The sequence below is a fragment of the Coenobita brevimanus genome, chromosome 56 (assembly GCF_032717465.1).
Source record: "Coenobita brevimanus isolate Jiangsu-jjx chromosome 56, ASM3271746v2, whole genome shotgun sequence".
NCBI lineage: Eukaryota > Metazoa > Arthropoda > Malacostraca > Decapoda > Coenobitidae > Coenobita > Coenobita brevimanus.
In genome coordinates, this window is record NC_137009.1 from 40,488,600 (window position 1) to 40,503,351 (window position 14,752).

General features: G+C 41.9%; 1 protein-coding gene across 1 annotated transcript in view; it reads right to left on the reverse strand.

Moving 5' to 3' along the window:
- Positions 1 to 256: 256 nt before the first annotated feature.
- The window catches only part of nahoda (DOMON-like domain-containing protein nahoda), a 73,684-nt gene continuing 59,188 nt past the window's right edge, over positions 257 to 14,752 (reverse strand). Inside the window, exons 21-23 of the mRNA XM_080273923.1 lie at positions 14,015 to 14,144; positions 9,587 to 9,799; positions 257 to 963 (exon numbers count right to left, since the gene is read on the reverse strand). Coding sequence (XP_080130049.1) covers positions 361 to 963; positions 9,587 to 9,799; positions 14,015 to 14,144 — 946 coding nt within the window. The 3' untranslated portion in view covers positions 257 to 360. The remainder of the gene's footprint in view (positions 964 to 9,586; positions 9,800 to 14,014; positions 14,145 to 14,752) is intronic.

The following is a 14,752-nucleotide window of genomic DNA, read 5'->3' on the forward strand; positions in this document are numbered from 1 at the left end:
CAAAGAAATGGAGGTACCAAGAATAATATTGCACTACCATCACCTGTATATCACAACTCTTAATTTCCATATCAAACTGCAAAGCGCTGCATGTGGCACAATACTTTTTTTGTAAATTTATATAAAGGGGTGTACCTATGCCTTAGCTGTTTCACAAAATCTGTTTCCCAACTGCCTTTGACTACGGTATACCTATTCTTGTCTATGTCATGCAACCTTCCATCTCAACAACTGGACCTGTTGCTTACATTTTTAAGTAAAGATCTACCTCCCTATTCACTCTCTGATACTTGTACCTCTGCTTTGAATACTTCATTAATGATCTATTACACCTGCAACTCCTGTGTACCTGTGTGTTGATTACTTAGGGTCATTATAGTCAACATACACCCTCACTACCTCCCCTGAGTATTTGCGCTGTGATGGCAGGTAATAGAAATCCGGGGTCATGTCCTGCATGGAGGTATTGTATGCGGGCATGGTTGAGTTTGCAGACGCCCCACGGGGGAGGGAGTACGTGCCCCGTGGGTCCGTGTGGGTCTGGGGCGGGGCATGTCGAGGCCTCTGGAGGGATCGGGTATCACTGTAGGGGTTATTGGAGTGTGGGTGTGGCTTTGAGTTTGAATGGGCGGCCGGATGCTGGTTGGGATAGCCGTTGGAGTGCGACCCGTTCATCCGACCGTAGCTGGACGAAGACGAGACCCTGGGACGTGAGGACCCACTGCTGGACCCGCCCCCAGACCCACCCTGACGCCTGGCATTGACCCCGTTCTCCTCGGTCTCAAAATTGTCATAGGCGTAGTTCATGTTGCCAGAGCTGTAGTCCTTCCAGCCAGAGTTGGTTATCAGACGCTCCTTGAGGGAAATGGGGGGTTCGGGGATAAGGGGCTTTTGTTTGGGGGTTGGCAGATAAGTTGTTGTTGTTGTAGCCCAAGGTTGAACATAAACACAGTGGACGGCAGGCTGATTAATGAGTACATGTGGAATGTGATTTTGAGAAGCGATGAATTTCAGACTAAATGTAGGAGAAGGAAAGGTGAGGGGAAGGAGAAAGAGGTGAGGGAAGAAAGGAGTGAGAGGAAGTGAAGAAAACAAATGAAGGTAATGGAAAGGAAAGGTAAGAGGAATGGAGGGAAGGGAACAAATGGGAAAGGAAGGGTAGGGAGAGGGAGATGAGAGGAAATGGAATAGAATGGAGTGGGAGGAAAGGGGAGAGGAAAAGGAAAGGAAGGGAAAGTGAGAGAGGGAAAGCGAGGAAGGAAAGATGGAGAGGGAAAGGAAAGAAATGAAAGGGAAAGGGAATGGAAATGGAATGGTATGGAGGGAAGAAGGAGAGGAATGAAGTGGAAGGAGTGACAAGGTGGGAAGAAGAAAGAAGGGGCAGTGAACAGGACGAAGAAGGAAGAGAGGTAGAGCAATGGAATGGATAGAACTGTCTCAACCAAAATTAATTACCGTATTTCGCGGCATATAAGACGCACTTTTTTGTCTCAAAGTTACCTTAAAATATCCCCATGCGTCCTGCACGTTAGACTAAGGCAGGTTAGTTAGGCTTCACTGAGAAGAAACTCTTATAAAGATGATCATCTCAATGCTTAGCAACCACAGGTGTCTTCTACAGTATGCAGACTTGATTTTATTCTTAAAAATAATATACACTAGTGTGTATATGCAGCAGATTTCAGAAACACCCGAGATCAGAAACACATAAAACTTTCGCGGGTTTGTTTACAGCTCAACTGGCTAACATCGTGAAGATATTTAGCGGTTTAGCAATTTAACAGTTTAGCATCCGCACTATTCCAGCAAGCTAACGTACATGATCACTGGTGAACTGTCTGCTAACCTTCTGAAAGGCAATCATGACCACTTTGCTTGCCATCCATTCACTGTCGAGCAAAGCAATCATACTGGAGAGATGCTGGCTAGTGAAACTGCCAAGTCATCAAAACAGACTTTAAGTCACGTTATGGAAATACAGTAACCCTAATTAGGTCAGTTACTTTTGTGACATTTTGTGAGTGTATATATGCAGCAGATATTAAAACACGCAAGTTAAAAAACACAAAGCATTCACGGTTTGTTTTCAGCTCAACTGGCCAATACCGTCAAGGAGTTTAGCGGTTTAGCAACTTAGCAGTTTAGTGGCTAGCGTACACCCTACTCTAGCAAGCTAACGTGCTCACTGGTGAACTGTCTGCTAACCTTCTGAAAGGCAATCATGACCACTTTGCTTGCCATCCATTAACTAACTAGCAAAGCAATCATGCTGGAGAGATGCTGGCTAGTGAAACTGCCAAGTCATCAAAACATACTTTCGTCACGTATGGAAATTCAGTAACCCTAATTAGGTCAGTTACTTTTGTGACATTTTGTGAGTGTATATATGCAGCAGATATTAAAACACGCAAGTTCAAAAACACAAAGCATTCACGGTTTGTTTTCAGCTCAACTGGCCAATACCGTCAAGGAGTTTAGCGGTTTAGCAACTTAGCAGTTTAGTGTCTAGCGTACACCCTACTCTAGCAAGCTAACGAAGTTACAGCTTCACTTTTTCAGCCAAGTGAAGTACTTTAGCAATGTCTGTGCAACTCAGGGCACACCCAATTACAGTATTTTGTTATGAAAATAGGATAAAATTCACTGAGTAGCATAACTGATGCAATATCTGAAATAGCAGTGCCTGACGGGCATTCATATCAGCGTCCGCCATTTCTGCTGTATTCTTAGCAGACGAAGCGATCAGAATGATTGACAACGTTCACTCTCTGCATCTCTGCTGCCTAAGCAAAGCTCTCATGATCGGCAATGGGGATCATTTAGGCCGTAACGTCCAAATTTGTTAGGTTAGGTTAGGTTGTAAAATCGTTTGCCATTTTGGACATTACGGCCGAAACGACCAGAATCCTAAGGTGTAGGTGAGAGTTTGGTGTGGGTGTAGTTAAGGAAGTAGAAGTGGGAAGAGTCAGGCTAGGGAACTGATAATCCGCTTATTATAATCCCTTCAGCCCAGCAATGTATTTTATAGTGTAGTTTATTCATGCTCGCCATATGATTTTATTCAGTTCAGGAAACATGTACTGAGGAGGTTAATGTGGGCTGTATCAAATGCCCCAAGTCTGAATATCGCCTGTGCTCAGTTAAAACGATTGCCAAGTTAAAATCGTATGAAGTGTGGTATAAGCAATTCAATGGATGGTACTGAGGACCATTTACTGTATGAAAGTGACAGTGAAACAGTGATGATGACCGTGGTGATGACTTCCAGTGATGCTTCAGGACTCGGGGGAAGTAGTGATGAATTCTCAGGATTTGAAGACGAGTGAAATTTTCACCATGTCAGTAATATGAAGTGAATATAGGTTTTAGGTGATTATGACAGATGCAACCATGGAAAATTTAGGATCAATGGTGCTGTACACCTTTAGTCTTGCACTGACGATGTTTAGATGAATAAATTGTTTGAGATGTTTCATGTCCTTAAGTGATGATATTTATATTGAACAATCAAATACATTTTGATGTTTTTGGCATATAATAAAGCCACTGGGTACTCCAAAACGGACTGATGTAAATGTTTCAGAGGTGAGCGACTGTTGCATGTGGTGTGTACGTGTGCGTGTGTGTGTGTGTACCATAGCGACTAGGAGGCAGCAGTGTTAAGACCAAAAATGGATGTTTTCACAGTACTCGAATGTTTTGAGATGGATGTCTGTTTTTAGCAAATTCTGGTAAGAGAAATATGCATTTTTAATCGTTGATGCTGGAAGGAAAACAGCTGACAGTAAGGGAGTGATACTGGGAGAAGAGGGTTGAGCCAGTTGTCTAGCGCTTGGGATGCAGCAGTGTTGCTAAGAGATAGTTTCACCATTCTCGACATGTTTTGAGATGAATGCCTGTTTTTAGTAAATTGTGATCAGTGAAGAACGTATTTTTAACTGCTGATGCTGCAAGGGAAACATCGCTGACAGTGAGGAAGTGATACTGAGAGGAAGGGGTAGAGACTGCTGTCTAGCGACTGGGAGGCGGCAGTGTTACTAAGGTGTAGCAATGGATGTTTTCACCATAGTATGTTTTGAAATGAATGTTTATAGTAAATTATGATCAGTGAAGCATACATTTTTAATTGTTGATGCTGCAAGGCAAACATAGCTGACAGTGAAGGAGTGATACTGAGAGAAGAGAGTAAAAACAGCTGTCTATCCTGTTCCCAAGCAGCCTTGCTAAATTGAACTTTGGTTGTAAAACATTGTAATTTGTGTATTTACAAGTGCTACCTTTTTATATTATTTGTGGAGGTAATTACAGGTTAGTTAGAGTGCATGATTAATGATGGTAGTCGTCTGATATTGTGCTTGAGTCAAGGCAATGTGAGGAAATTCCGTAACAGGTGTGGACTATGACGGGGTTCTTTTAGGATAAATGAACTGATGTGAACATTCATCGTATTTTATGTTTTCGTCAGTGAATGAAAGAATAGAGTTTATTGACTTCATTTGTGGTTTTAAATTCATAGAATATTAAAAACAGTGTTTATATCAGTTTACTGATACATATTTATCAGCAAAGTTGAGATGGCCTCGTGGTTTGAAGTCACGTTTTAAGACGGGGTTTTCTTTTCTCTTTTCCTGTATCATTCTTTGTACATAAAAGAAGAAACTAAAGGATGATGAGCAGTATTGAATAGATTCTGAAAGGTGAGTGTTGTATCTAAGTGATAGTGGCTCATATCAGTTACGTTTTGTCAAGAAGGGGCATTGTTTTCTTTTCCTGTACCATTCTTTGTATATAAAAAAAGAAACCAAAGGCTGATGATCAGTAATGAATAGATTCTGAAAGGTGAGTGTGTATCTGTGTGGTAATGGCTCTTATCAAGAAACCTTACTGCAGTCTTGGTTGGGGCAAACTTTTTTTTCACAGAACTGCCCTGCCAGAATTAGGGTGCGTCTTTCACAATGCTGCGTCTTACATGCCGCGAAATACGGTACATGTTACTCATAACCCTATCTTTCGCTTTTAAGTATACAAAGGCACCACCACTTACATACTTAAGACCCATAATCTTACTTCACTATTTAAATACCATTGAATATAATAAGTCATCATCATCTTTACTTTACTTCCACTACAATGTTAGGATGGATAAAGTATAACAAAAATATCAATAAAAAGGTGATTTTTATGGCTTTCAATATTAAATGGAATTTATGACAGTAGCATTTTAAACACTCAATTTTTAACTGTTTAAAAATTGATTCAAAGTTTTCAAAATTACTAACATGATATTATGAGTATTATCATCACTGCTATACTATCAGTACACTTATTATTATCATTATTAGTAGTAGTTTTTTACTATCACTATCATTCTTATAAGTAGTTTTTATTATCATTATTATTACTGTACTATCATTATCATTATTATTAAACTATCATTCAATATAATTTCTTATTACACCTACCAACTGCCTTATAATAACTTACCATAACTTAATCTACTATTCCTCTTATCATTCAAAATACTGTCCTTCCCAATTCAAACACACCAATCTTGTGTTGCTCCTTCACTACAGTATAAACAACTAACGCCCATTTGTGCATTTCTAAAAAACTGATAAGAGTACAATAAAAATCCTAAAATCTATATGAAGCACAATAATGAGTTCCCTTACCCTTCAGTACAAGACTGAATTTATTATTATTATTACGGTATCATTATTATTGTTATTATTATTATTATTATTATTATTATCTTGAACTGAAAGGGTTACACAAAACATGGCATACAACACAGATTTGGAAGGCTGCTCAAAATATATATACTTGGGTCTGTGTTCTCGTCAAGTAAGGACACTCCCTAACACCTCTTCCTTAGCAACTTATTTTTGGATATGGCTGGTTTATATCCATTTGTATATTAGTTATGCAGAGTATGGTGATGTGTGAAGGATTTATATAACGCAGGACAGTATGGTGTAGTCATACTGCATCATAAAGGCTCCAACACGCTTGCTTGCGTCAGCCTTGGTCACCTAATAGCGGCTCTCCAAGCTGCTTGATCTCTGGCAGCCTCCCTATTCTGTCCCTCATCCCTCAGGTCGCACACTAGGACCTCACCCCAGATCGTTTTCAATCTGCCTCTTGCAACGCTGCCCCTGATGAGTACACTTCTCACCTTCTGCATCCAATTGTCATCCTCCATCCTCTCCAAATGGACAAACCATCTCAATCTGTCCCTCCTCATAACAACACCAAAACACTCCAAAATAAGTCACTTAGGAAGATATGCTAGGGGGCTTCCTTAACCGATAAGAATACAAGCCTTGGTCTATCTTAGAATCTGAACTGTTTTGAGGAAGAAAGCTGGGGAGGGTTATATAGCGAGTATGTTACAACAGTATGATATAGCACACAGGTGTGGCAGCACTTAAACACTATTATAAGTACATGCTGTCTTTTAAGCTTTAATATAACCATCACCACTAATAGTCTACTAATGTATAAAACCATCACCGTTATACTACTACTACACTACCATCAAGGGTCACTGTATTTTTTACCCTCTTTAGTAACTGCATCTATTCTTATTCTTATTATAATAATGCTTCCCCTTGTACTAAAGAGGCTAAACACTTACACTACACAGGGTGCTTCATATATCACACACCTCATTCTTGTGTGTTGAGGGCACGGCTCATTCAGCATTACCAGTGTCTACTCTGCACCATCATTTACTGCCAGTAACCCTTTTTATAATTCACAGTTTTTTTTTCTATCTATCTATAGCCAGACACCTTAATCCCATAAGGGGTGGCCACAAACAAATCATCTCCATGTCACCTTGTCCCCTGCCATTTCACTGCCCTCCCCCCAACTTACACCCCCTCTCTCATATACATCTCTGCTCCAGCCCTCTGTCTCATCCTTGCTCTCCCCTTCTTTTTACTTCCACTAATTGTGTGGTTGCTTAGTAATTTCTCAAGGCAGCCAAACTGCCTATGTTCCCCACATCAGTGGACTGGGCCATCCCCACAACACAAGAGGGGTGCAATGTACAGACCACCCTGGACATACAAATCATGCAGGCAATAGGCACCTCACACCACTAGACCACCAGGCATCCATAACTCCTTTACCAACTGATCAGACTGCCATCCACTCTATTTAACCTTATATGTGATATCATTGTTAGTTCATTTCTATCAGTAGCCGTGGCCCCGCACCCATCGCAAACGTGAACCCAGTGGACCACACACCTAACACACCTGCCGTCCACCATCCTCCTAGTGGTGGATAGGGAAGCTGAAGGGATTATAAACTACCTTTCTCAACCCTTTCACCACAATTATCTTTCTTCTAGTTAGTTCTGCAAACCACTAGGATAATTTAGTGACCCTTTTGTTGTGATTCACCATGAAGAAGACAGCGTCATTCATTCTGGCTAACATTATACAGTTTTATTCACACCTAATAATCAAATGCTGTCACTGTTCTGGCCTGAGGTTTATCAGTAACATGAATAAGGACACGCCTTTACTTGCCCTCCTCCTGTGGCACACCATCCTCCTTTCTGGGGATGGGGAAGTAGTTTAAGGACAATTGTATAGCCAGGCAGTTGAGTTGCCTTGTTATATCAGCGCCACCACATGAAGGGATCCCCTCAAGCATTTAATACAGATAAAACTATTCTCAATGAACACAGTCTGAAAACTGTGGAAGGTAAAATTTATTCCAGCAAATACCAGGCTCTTGTGGTGCTGGAGGATGCCTTCATGTGGTGGCACACACAAGGCTGGCTGCTGGAGCTGCCTGGTTATTCACTGTCACTCAAAATCCCTTCCTACCTCCCAAAAAGAGGATGGTGGGATGTAAGAGAGGGCAAGCTTCATCCTGCACTCCACTGGGCTCACATTCAAATGAGCCTGGAGCTACAACAACAACTACAACCACTACAGCCTGTGGTAGTGGAGTTAGGTCACATTACATAAGCCAAAGCACAGGACGGATTAATACCAGGTAACTGTTACAGCATTCAGGTAACTACAGTAAGCTTAAGTGTTTTTGTACTATACCTATGCAATGCTATGCTCACTACATGCCCTGCCAGAGTACTGCACATCACAACAATCACTACAGGTCAGCATCACCATCATCACTTATGACACCGTGCCCCCTCCTAGCAAACCATCAACCACAGGTGACCCACCACCACCACCACCACCTACCACTCAGTATTCCTCCACTCTGTCCTCCTCCTGTTCCCATTTTATCCACCTCCCTCTCTCTCTCTCAACAAATTCTTGGAGTGCAGTTATGACTCAAATTTTCCATTTCTCCACCATTTTCCTTCCTCCTCCAACCTCTCTCATACCAACATCATTTTTCTGACTGCCTCTCCAAACAATTCCTACCTTTCATCACCCAAACTACCCCATCAAGCATCACAATCAGACAGGGCAGGCAGTGAGCTTACAACTATTATTGTACACAGGACTCCCATAACCAATACTTAAGGGAAAATAAGTGTTTCAAGGGAATGTCTTTTCTCGAGGGATTGTCTTTTGTGTGTTTGGAAGAAAATGGGTGATTGCTGATGTTGCTACTGTACTGTTATTAATGCTGATGTTGCTATAGTTGCTGCTGCTGCTCTTGTTATTGATGATGCTGGTAGCTGTTGTCATGTTGTTTTTTATCTTGGTTATTTCACTTGTTTTTCATCTGCTGGTTATTTTACTGTTGTTATTCTTATCTTCTGGTTATTTTACTGTTGTTCCTGTTACTGTTTTGTTGCTGATGTTATAACTTTTTTTTTTTTTAATGCTATTGATGATTTTGTTGTTGTTATTGCTGTAGTTCACCCACCCAGGAGTGTCACTGTGTAATATCATGTATTGTGGCTTAATGTGACTGAAGGTGGAGTATTTTATTAAGCTGAAGGAAATCTCTGCCTAAAAGAATTAAGTCACAGGTAATAGGAAATTGTCAAAAATGAAAACAAGTTAAAACAGTACATGAGAATTATAAATGGCCAAAACTGGATGCCAACTGCTGTGTGTCTTTCCAGTAATTTTTGATGCTGTTGTTAAGCACGCGTCATTCCACAGGTAATTTTCAGCATTCAGACAAATGCTTACAAAAAGGTAAGATCATTATGCTAAAAACTTTATAACGAGTCAATATTCTTTTTTCCCCATTAGATTGTGCCAAGTTAGGCCAGGTTTTCAAACGCCGATATTTCAAATACTTTTTCACTAATGCATAATCCCTCTTCTTTGGTACTGAGCCAATGTCATATATAAATTTCAGTGTCCAGGACTCTGGTGTGTGTGAAGTGTGGGCCAGGGATGGGCATGGTTGGTATGAATTAAGTGATGCCAGAGACTGGGCATCACTGGTGTTGTGGTCTGGGGATACCAATAGGTTTTCCTCTTTAACTTTTATTTTCTTCCCTTCTCATTCAGCCAATACGGCAAACTGTATATAGTCAGTATTAATCCTTCCACATCCAAGTTCAGCCAGCGACATGTTTAATTCTGATCCACCTCAGTGAATCAAGCCAGACCCAGACACGTCTTTAATCTGGTACACTTCCAGGGTTCTCAGTGGTCAGAGGTGTTCCTGCCTTGGATGGGCTGGAGTGGTAGGAATTAAGTGATGCTGACGAGTGCATAACACTGTTGTCGTGATATGGGGGCGGGGCCTCGGGGCCTGCCGGTGCCTTGACCAGTGGCTCACGGCTCCCAGACGCACCGCTGCTGTAGATGGTTGGCAAGGGGCCCAGTGGGGGTACTGGGTCAATCTGGGTTGGTGCGTTCAGTGTGCGGTTGCATTCGGTGGTTGTGTGTTTGGTGATGTGTCACCCATTTGTTGGGGATGCAATCGGCCAGGAGTTGCCGAGGTGGGGGTGGGAGGATTAGAGTGGGTAACCAATGGTGCATACACAGACGGCCAAGGTATCCATAATTAGATGTAAGGGTGATGGACCAATGGTTATCACAGGTAGATGTGCAGGTAGGGGGTATCATGAATTAGAGGTACCGCAGTAAAAATAACACAGCCATAGGTAGTTACAGCGGTTTAGAAGACACACAGTAATGATGTCCTCAGCAGCAGTAGCAGTTATGGTGGTATGAGGGTCATGGGTTTATGTAGCAAAGATAGCAAAATTACAGGGTCATACATAGCCAGGAACATCCAACATGAGGGGTGGTAGTAATAATATAACCATGGTTGAGGCACAGCCACAGGTATCCATAATTGGGTAGGTTGAGTCCAATAGCCACAGATAATTACACAGGTAGTAGCAGTGGTGGCCACAGGTATACATAATCACAGGCAGTACAGGTGGTTGTAACAGGGAACACAGAGCCAGAGGTGGTTACAGGTAAAATCCAGCAAGGCAAAGTATGCACCAATAAGGGTTTAACATTGACAGTCCCAGGTGTAGCAGAGGTATGGTAGTTTTAACGGCATTGTAGATAGCCCAAGTAGATGAAGTTGGAACAGGAACACAGGTACCCACAGGTAATTGCAGGTACACCCAGGTAGTGCCAAGGTAGCCCCAGGAAGGCCCACAGGAAGCAGGGGTATCCGTAAGCACCCACGGTCATCCATACATAGTGAAGCATGTTAGCAAGGGGGAGAGAGGAAGGGAGCTGCCGTTAGAAGCACAAACAACAACACGAAATTAAAAGATGCTGTTGTGTGTGACACGTGTGTTGATAACCTGCATCAAAAACACCGGTATTCTTGACAAGTAAGATGACTCCCTAACACCTCTTCCTTAATGATTTATTTTCCAAACACCCCTTTAATAGCCTTGTTTTTGCTTCTTATATCTTTTCTAATGGCAACACAGATCGCATGAATACCACAAAAAAATATAACAACATAGCAGAATCAGAATAAACCGGTAAGGAAGAGGAGTTTTTAGGCTTCCTAACCACATGATACTACCGTCCAAAAGGTTAGTGGAGAGACAGTGTGGCAAGAACCTGGTGCACACATACTTATTACTCTACAATTCATGACATCAATCCTCCTATTGCATTTACCTAACTACTTTTATTACTAGAGATGCAATTACGTATCTAGTCTACCCTCTAGGGGGTATACTGTACACACTCCTAAAGGGTATACAAACTCCTAGGGGTGTTTACACTCCCTAAGGTGGTTTAATCCTACTGGGAGTACAATGTAGCTGAGCATAATCCATTCCAGATTAGAACTACACCTGGCCACAACTCACATCTTTCACCACCTGCACATAGCCCCTTCCTCACCGCCCATAGATACAGTCGTAATTAAGGATGGACTATAGTTACAAATAATGAGTCAGTGTGAGCAGGTATGGGCAGGTGTAGAAAGGTATGAATTGCGGCGGTGTGCTTTTAATCTGGACTGGACATTGTAACCCCCAACCAATCCTACACTACAACTCCTGGGTGTAGGAAGGGAGACATGATCAAGAACCTCCAGTCACCTATTGGGGATGTGAACCTACCTTTACCACGAGGTCATCACCCCAAACACCGGACCATCAGCTACTTATGGACTCTACTTAACCTGACATAAACCCTCACATACCCTCCCACCCTCATGCTCCAACACCTTTAATATTTAACCATGCACCACAACAGCCTTTATTCCTATGGTACTATGATGCTCCACACCAACTGTCCCTTCATGGTTTATCTCTGCATATTACACATTTACCCTTTCAATATGATAACTTACTTTCTCTCAACCCAGTGATGTCTTAGTTCTTTCTTCCTTCTATGCCATCAAATATTATCATTCTACATCTTATCTAACTCCTCCAGTTTGATCGTACTCACTAAGGAGAAGCAAAATCCTCTAGTGGTACAGAGAAAAAGAAATGTAGCAAAAGAATTTGTAAGTCTTCTTGTCACTGTTCCTTTTTTTTCCCTTTCTTTTTACGACTAGATTTTATATATACCATACGAAACACTACCAATGTGCCTTATGCTGAGATAAATAACACTCTTTTCTCTTTAACTTGACCCAGGTTATCATGCTTCTGTAGCTTATTTCATGAAGCTCGGAGGTAAAAATGGACAATGCTACAGCTCTACAGTACATCAATCCCACAGCACTTCTTCATGATTAGCACCCTAGTCAAGTATTCTGTTGTATATCAGCATTCAGGATGGAAAGATGCTAGTGTTAAGCCAAGTTAAAGTGAAGAGAATATGGTCACAAACAAGTGCCGTGGAATGGATGCAAAGCCACAGTACTGTCTTATTCTGACTCTGATCCATGGGCAATAAACAGCAAAAAGACATAAAAATCTGCCAAGTTAAGTGAATGAACTATGGGAAGGAAAAGGAGTACTGGAGCATCATAAAACACCAATATACCTTCCTACATCTTCACCTGAGCCAAAATATGCAGAGTTTGGGGAGGAGGGGGATCGAAAATTATCTCTAATTATAAAACAGGCTCATGTGAAAATTATTAGTCAGTCTCTTTCATGCATGAGACTCTGATAACACAGACAATATTTACAGGTATTTACAAGAAATTTACAGGCATTTACAATAGAAAATGTCAAGTGTATTTACAGATTAATATTGAGAGTTAATACAAAACTGTGGTAGAGTGTGTTTGTCCTAACCTGACAATGATCCCTAACCTCTAACCAAGGCTAACTTAACCTAACCTAATAGTATGGCACAACATTCCCACACCTACATCAGTCTACATCGCACAAACTTCATCCAAGCCAGACAAAACCCACAATATAACTGGATAACCTAACCCATTCTACCCTACCGTACACCAGCCTGACTCAATTATCATATTGTATTATTTGTACAGGCTCCAACATGCTTGCATACACCTGTCTTGGTCACATAATGGCAGCACTTCACATTGTTTGATCCCTGGCAGCCCCCCACTTTAGTTCCTTATCCCTAAGGTCACACTCTTATGACATCCCAGGTCTTTTTTGGTCAGCCTCTAACAACCTTATCCCAGACGTTCACACCTCACCTAAAATAACACTGAACAACCTAACACATCTTACCCTATCACAAACCAGCCTAATCCAAGGTACAATATAATGGATTCGCTGTACTTTTCAACAGCTTGTAGATCTGAAAATTGAAAATAGGCTTCACTGATCAATGACAACACCCACCAACATCCCACAAAATGCTCTCACTAATATCATCGCATTATTCCTAAATTAAGTACAGTATAGATGTAATGCTGCTCTTGGGTGCCTGCCCTTTTCTCTCTTCCTTTCTTCTTTCCTTCCTTCCTCTTCTCTCTTTCTTTCCTTCCTTCTCTCCTCTTCCTTCTGTCTACAAATAACTCTGTACTGACTGACAAGCCAAAAGGTTTCCTGTGCACCAGGAAACCATTTACTACGCTGGGCGGTAACCATATAACCAAATTATGGCGCCTGGTGGTTTAGTGGGCAATTAAGGCTCTCCAGTTGGATTATGCTGGTGCAGGCTTATATCCAAGGGGTGGCCGGAGTTTACTGCTCACGTAATGGCACTCAGGGATGAGTGAGGCTGGTCACTCTCACCTTAAATGTCAGGACCAACTTGCCTAGCCCCGGACTCCTATGCTCCTCATGGGGCAACATGGGATTGGATGATGGATGAATGAAGTATTCCACACAGACAGAGGGTATTGGTGCCTAAGTGGTGGTATGTAAGGCGGTGTGAAACTCAGGGGAACTGCTGGGCCTTAGGGAACACAAACAAAACATCTACCCTGGCCAAATGTAATTCAGTTCCTTCTACCCTACCCTACTGTACATTGCTTTCATCTACCTTACCATGATCTACCCTTACCCTAACCTACCTTCATCTACCCTACCCTAATCTATTATGTCCCTAACCTAATATAAGTCACCCAACCATACATTACCTTCATTTGTCCTGCCCAAACCTACCTTAATCTATCCTAACCTACCCTGCCCTAACCTCCCTTAATGTGTCACGTCCTTACCCTAACATGGTAAGGACATGGAGCGTACCTTAGTGCTGACCGGCGGTGATTTATTCTTCTTGGCCCTGTGTATGGTGATGGTGGCCTGAATGATGGTCAGAAGCACCAGCGCTAGAACAACACCCACGATGATCCAGTGTTTGTTGACCTCCAGGAACCTGCAACACACCATAAACAACAATGCAATGTATATCATCATCATCAACACAAAAATCACAATTAGCAAGACAAAAAACATCATCACCACCACCATCATCATCTCAGTCCTGATCCGTACACTGGAGATGAAGAGGGGCTGAATGAACATACAAAATGAATGATTTAATGAAAACTATTATTATTATTACTATTATTATTATCATTATCATCCCTCTTCCTCCTCATAACCATCCTTCTCCTCCTCCTCCTCCTCCTCCTCCTCCTCATCATAACCATCCACCTCCTCCTCCTCATCATCATCATCATAACCATCCACCTCCTCCTCCTCATCATCATCATCATAACCATCCACCTCATCATCATCATCATCATAACCATCCTTCTCCTCCTCCTCATCATCATCATCATCATAACCATCCACCTCCTCCTCCTCCTCATCATCATCATAACCATCCACCTCATCATCATCATCATCATAACCATCCTTCTCCTCCTCCTCCTCATCATCATCATCATAACCATCCTCCTCCTCCTCATCATCATAACCATCCACCTCATCATCATCATCATCATAACCATCCTTCTCCTCCTCCTCATCATCATCATC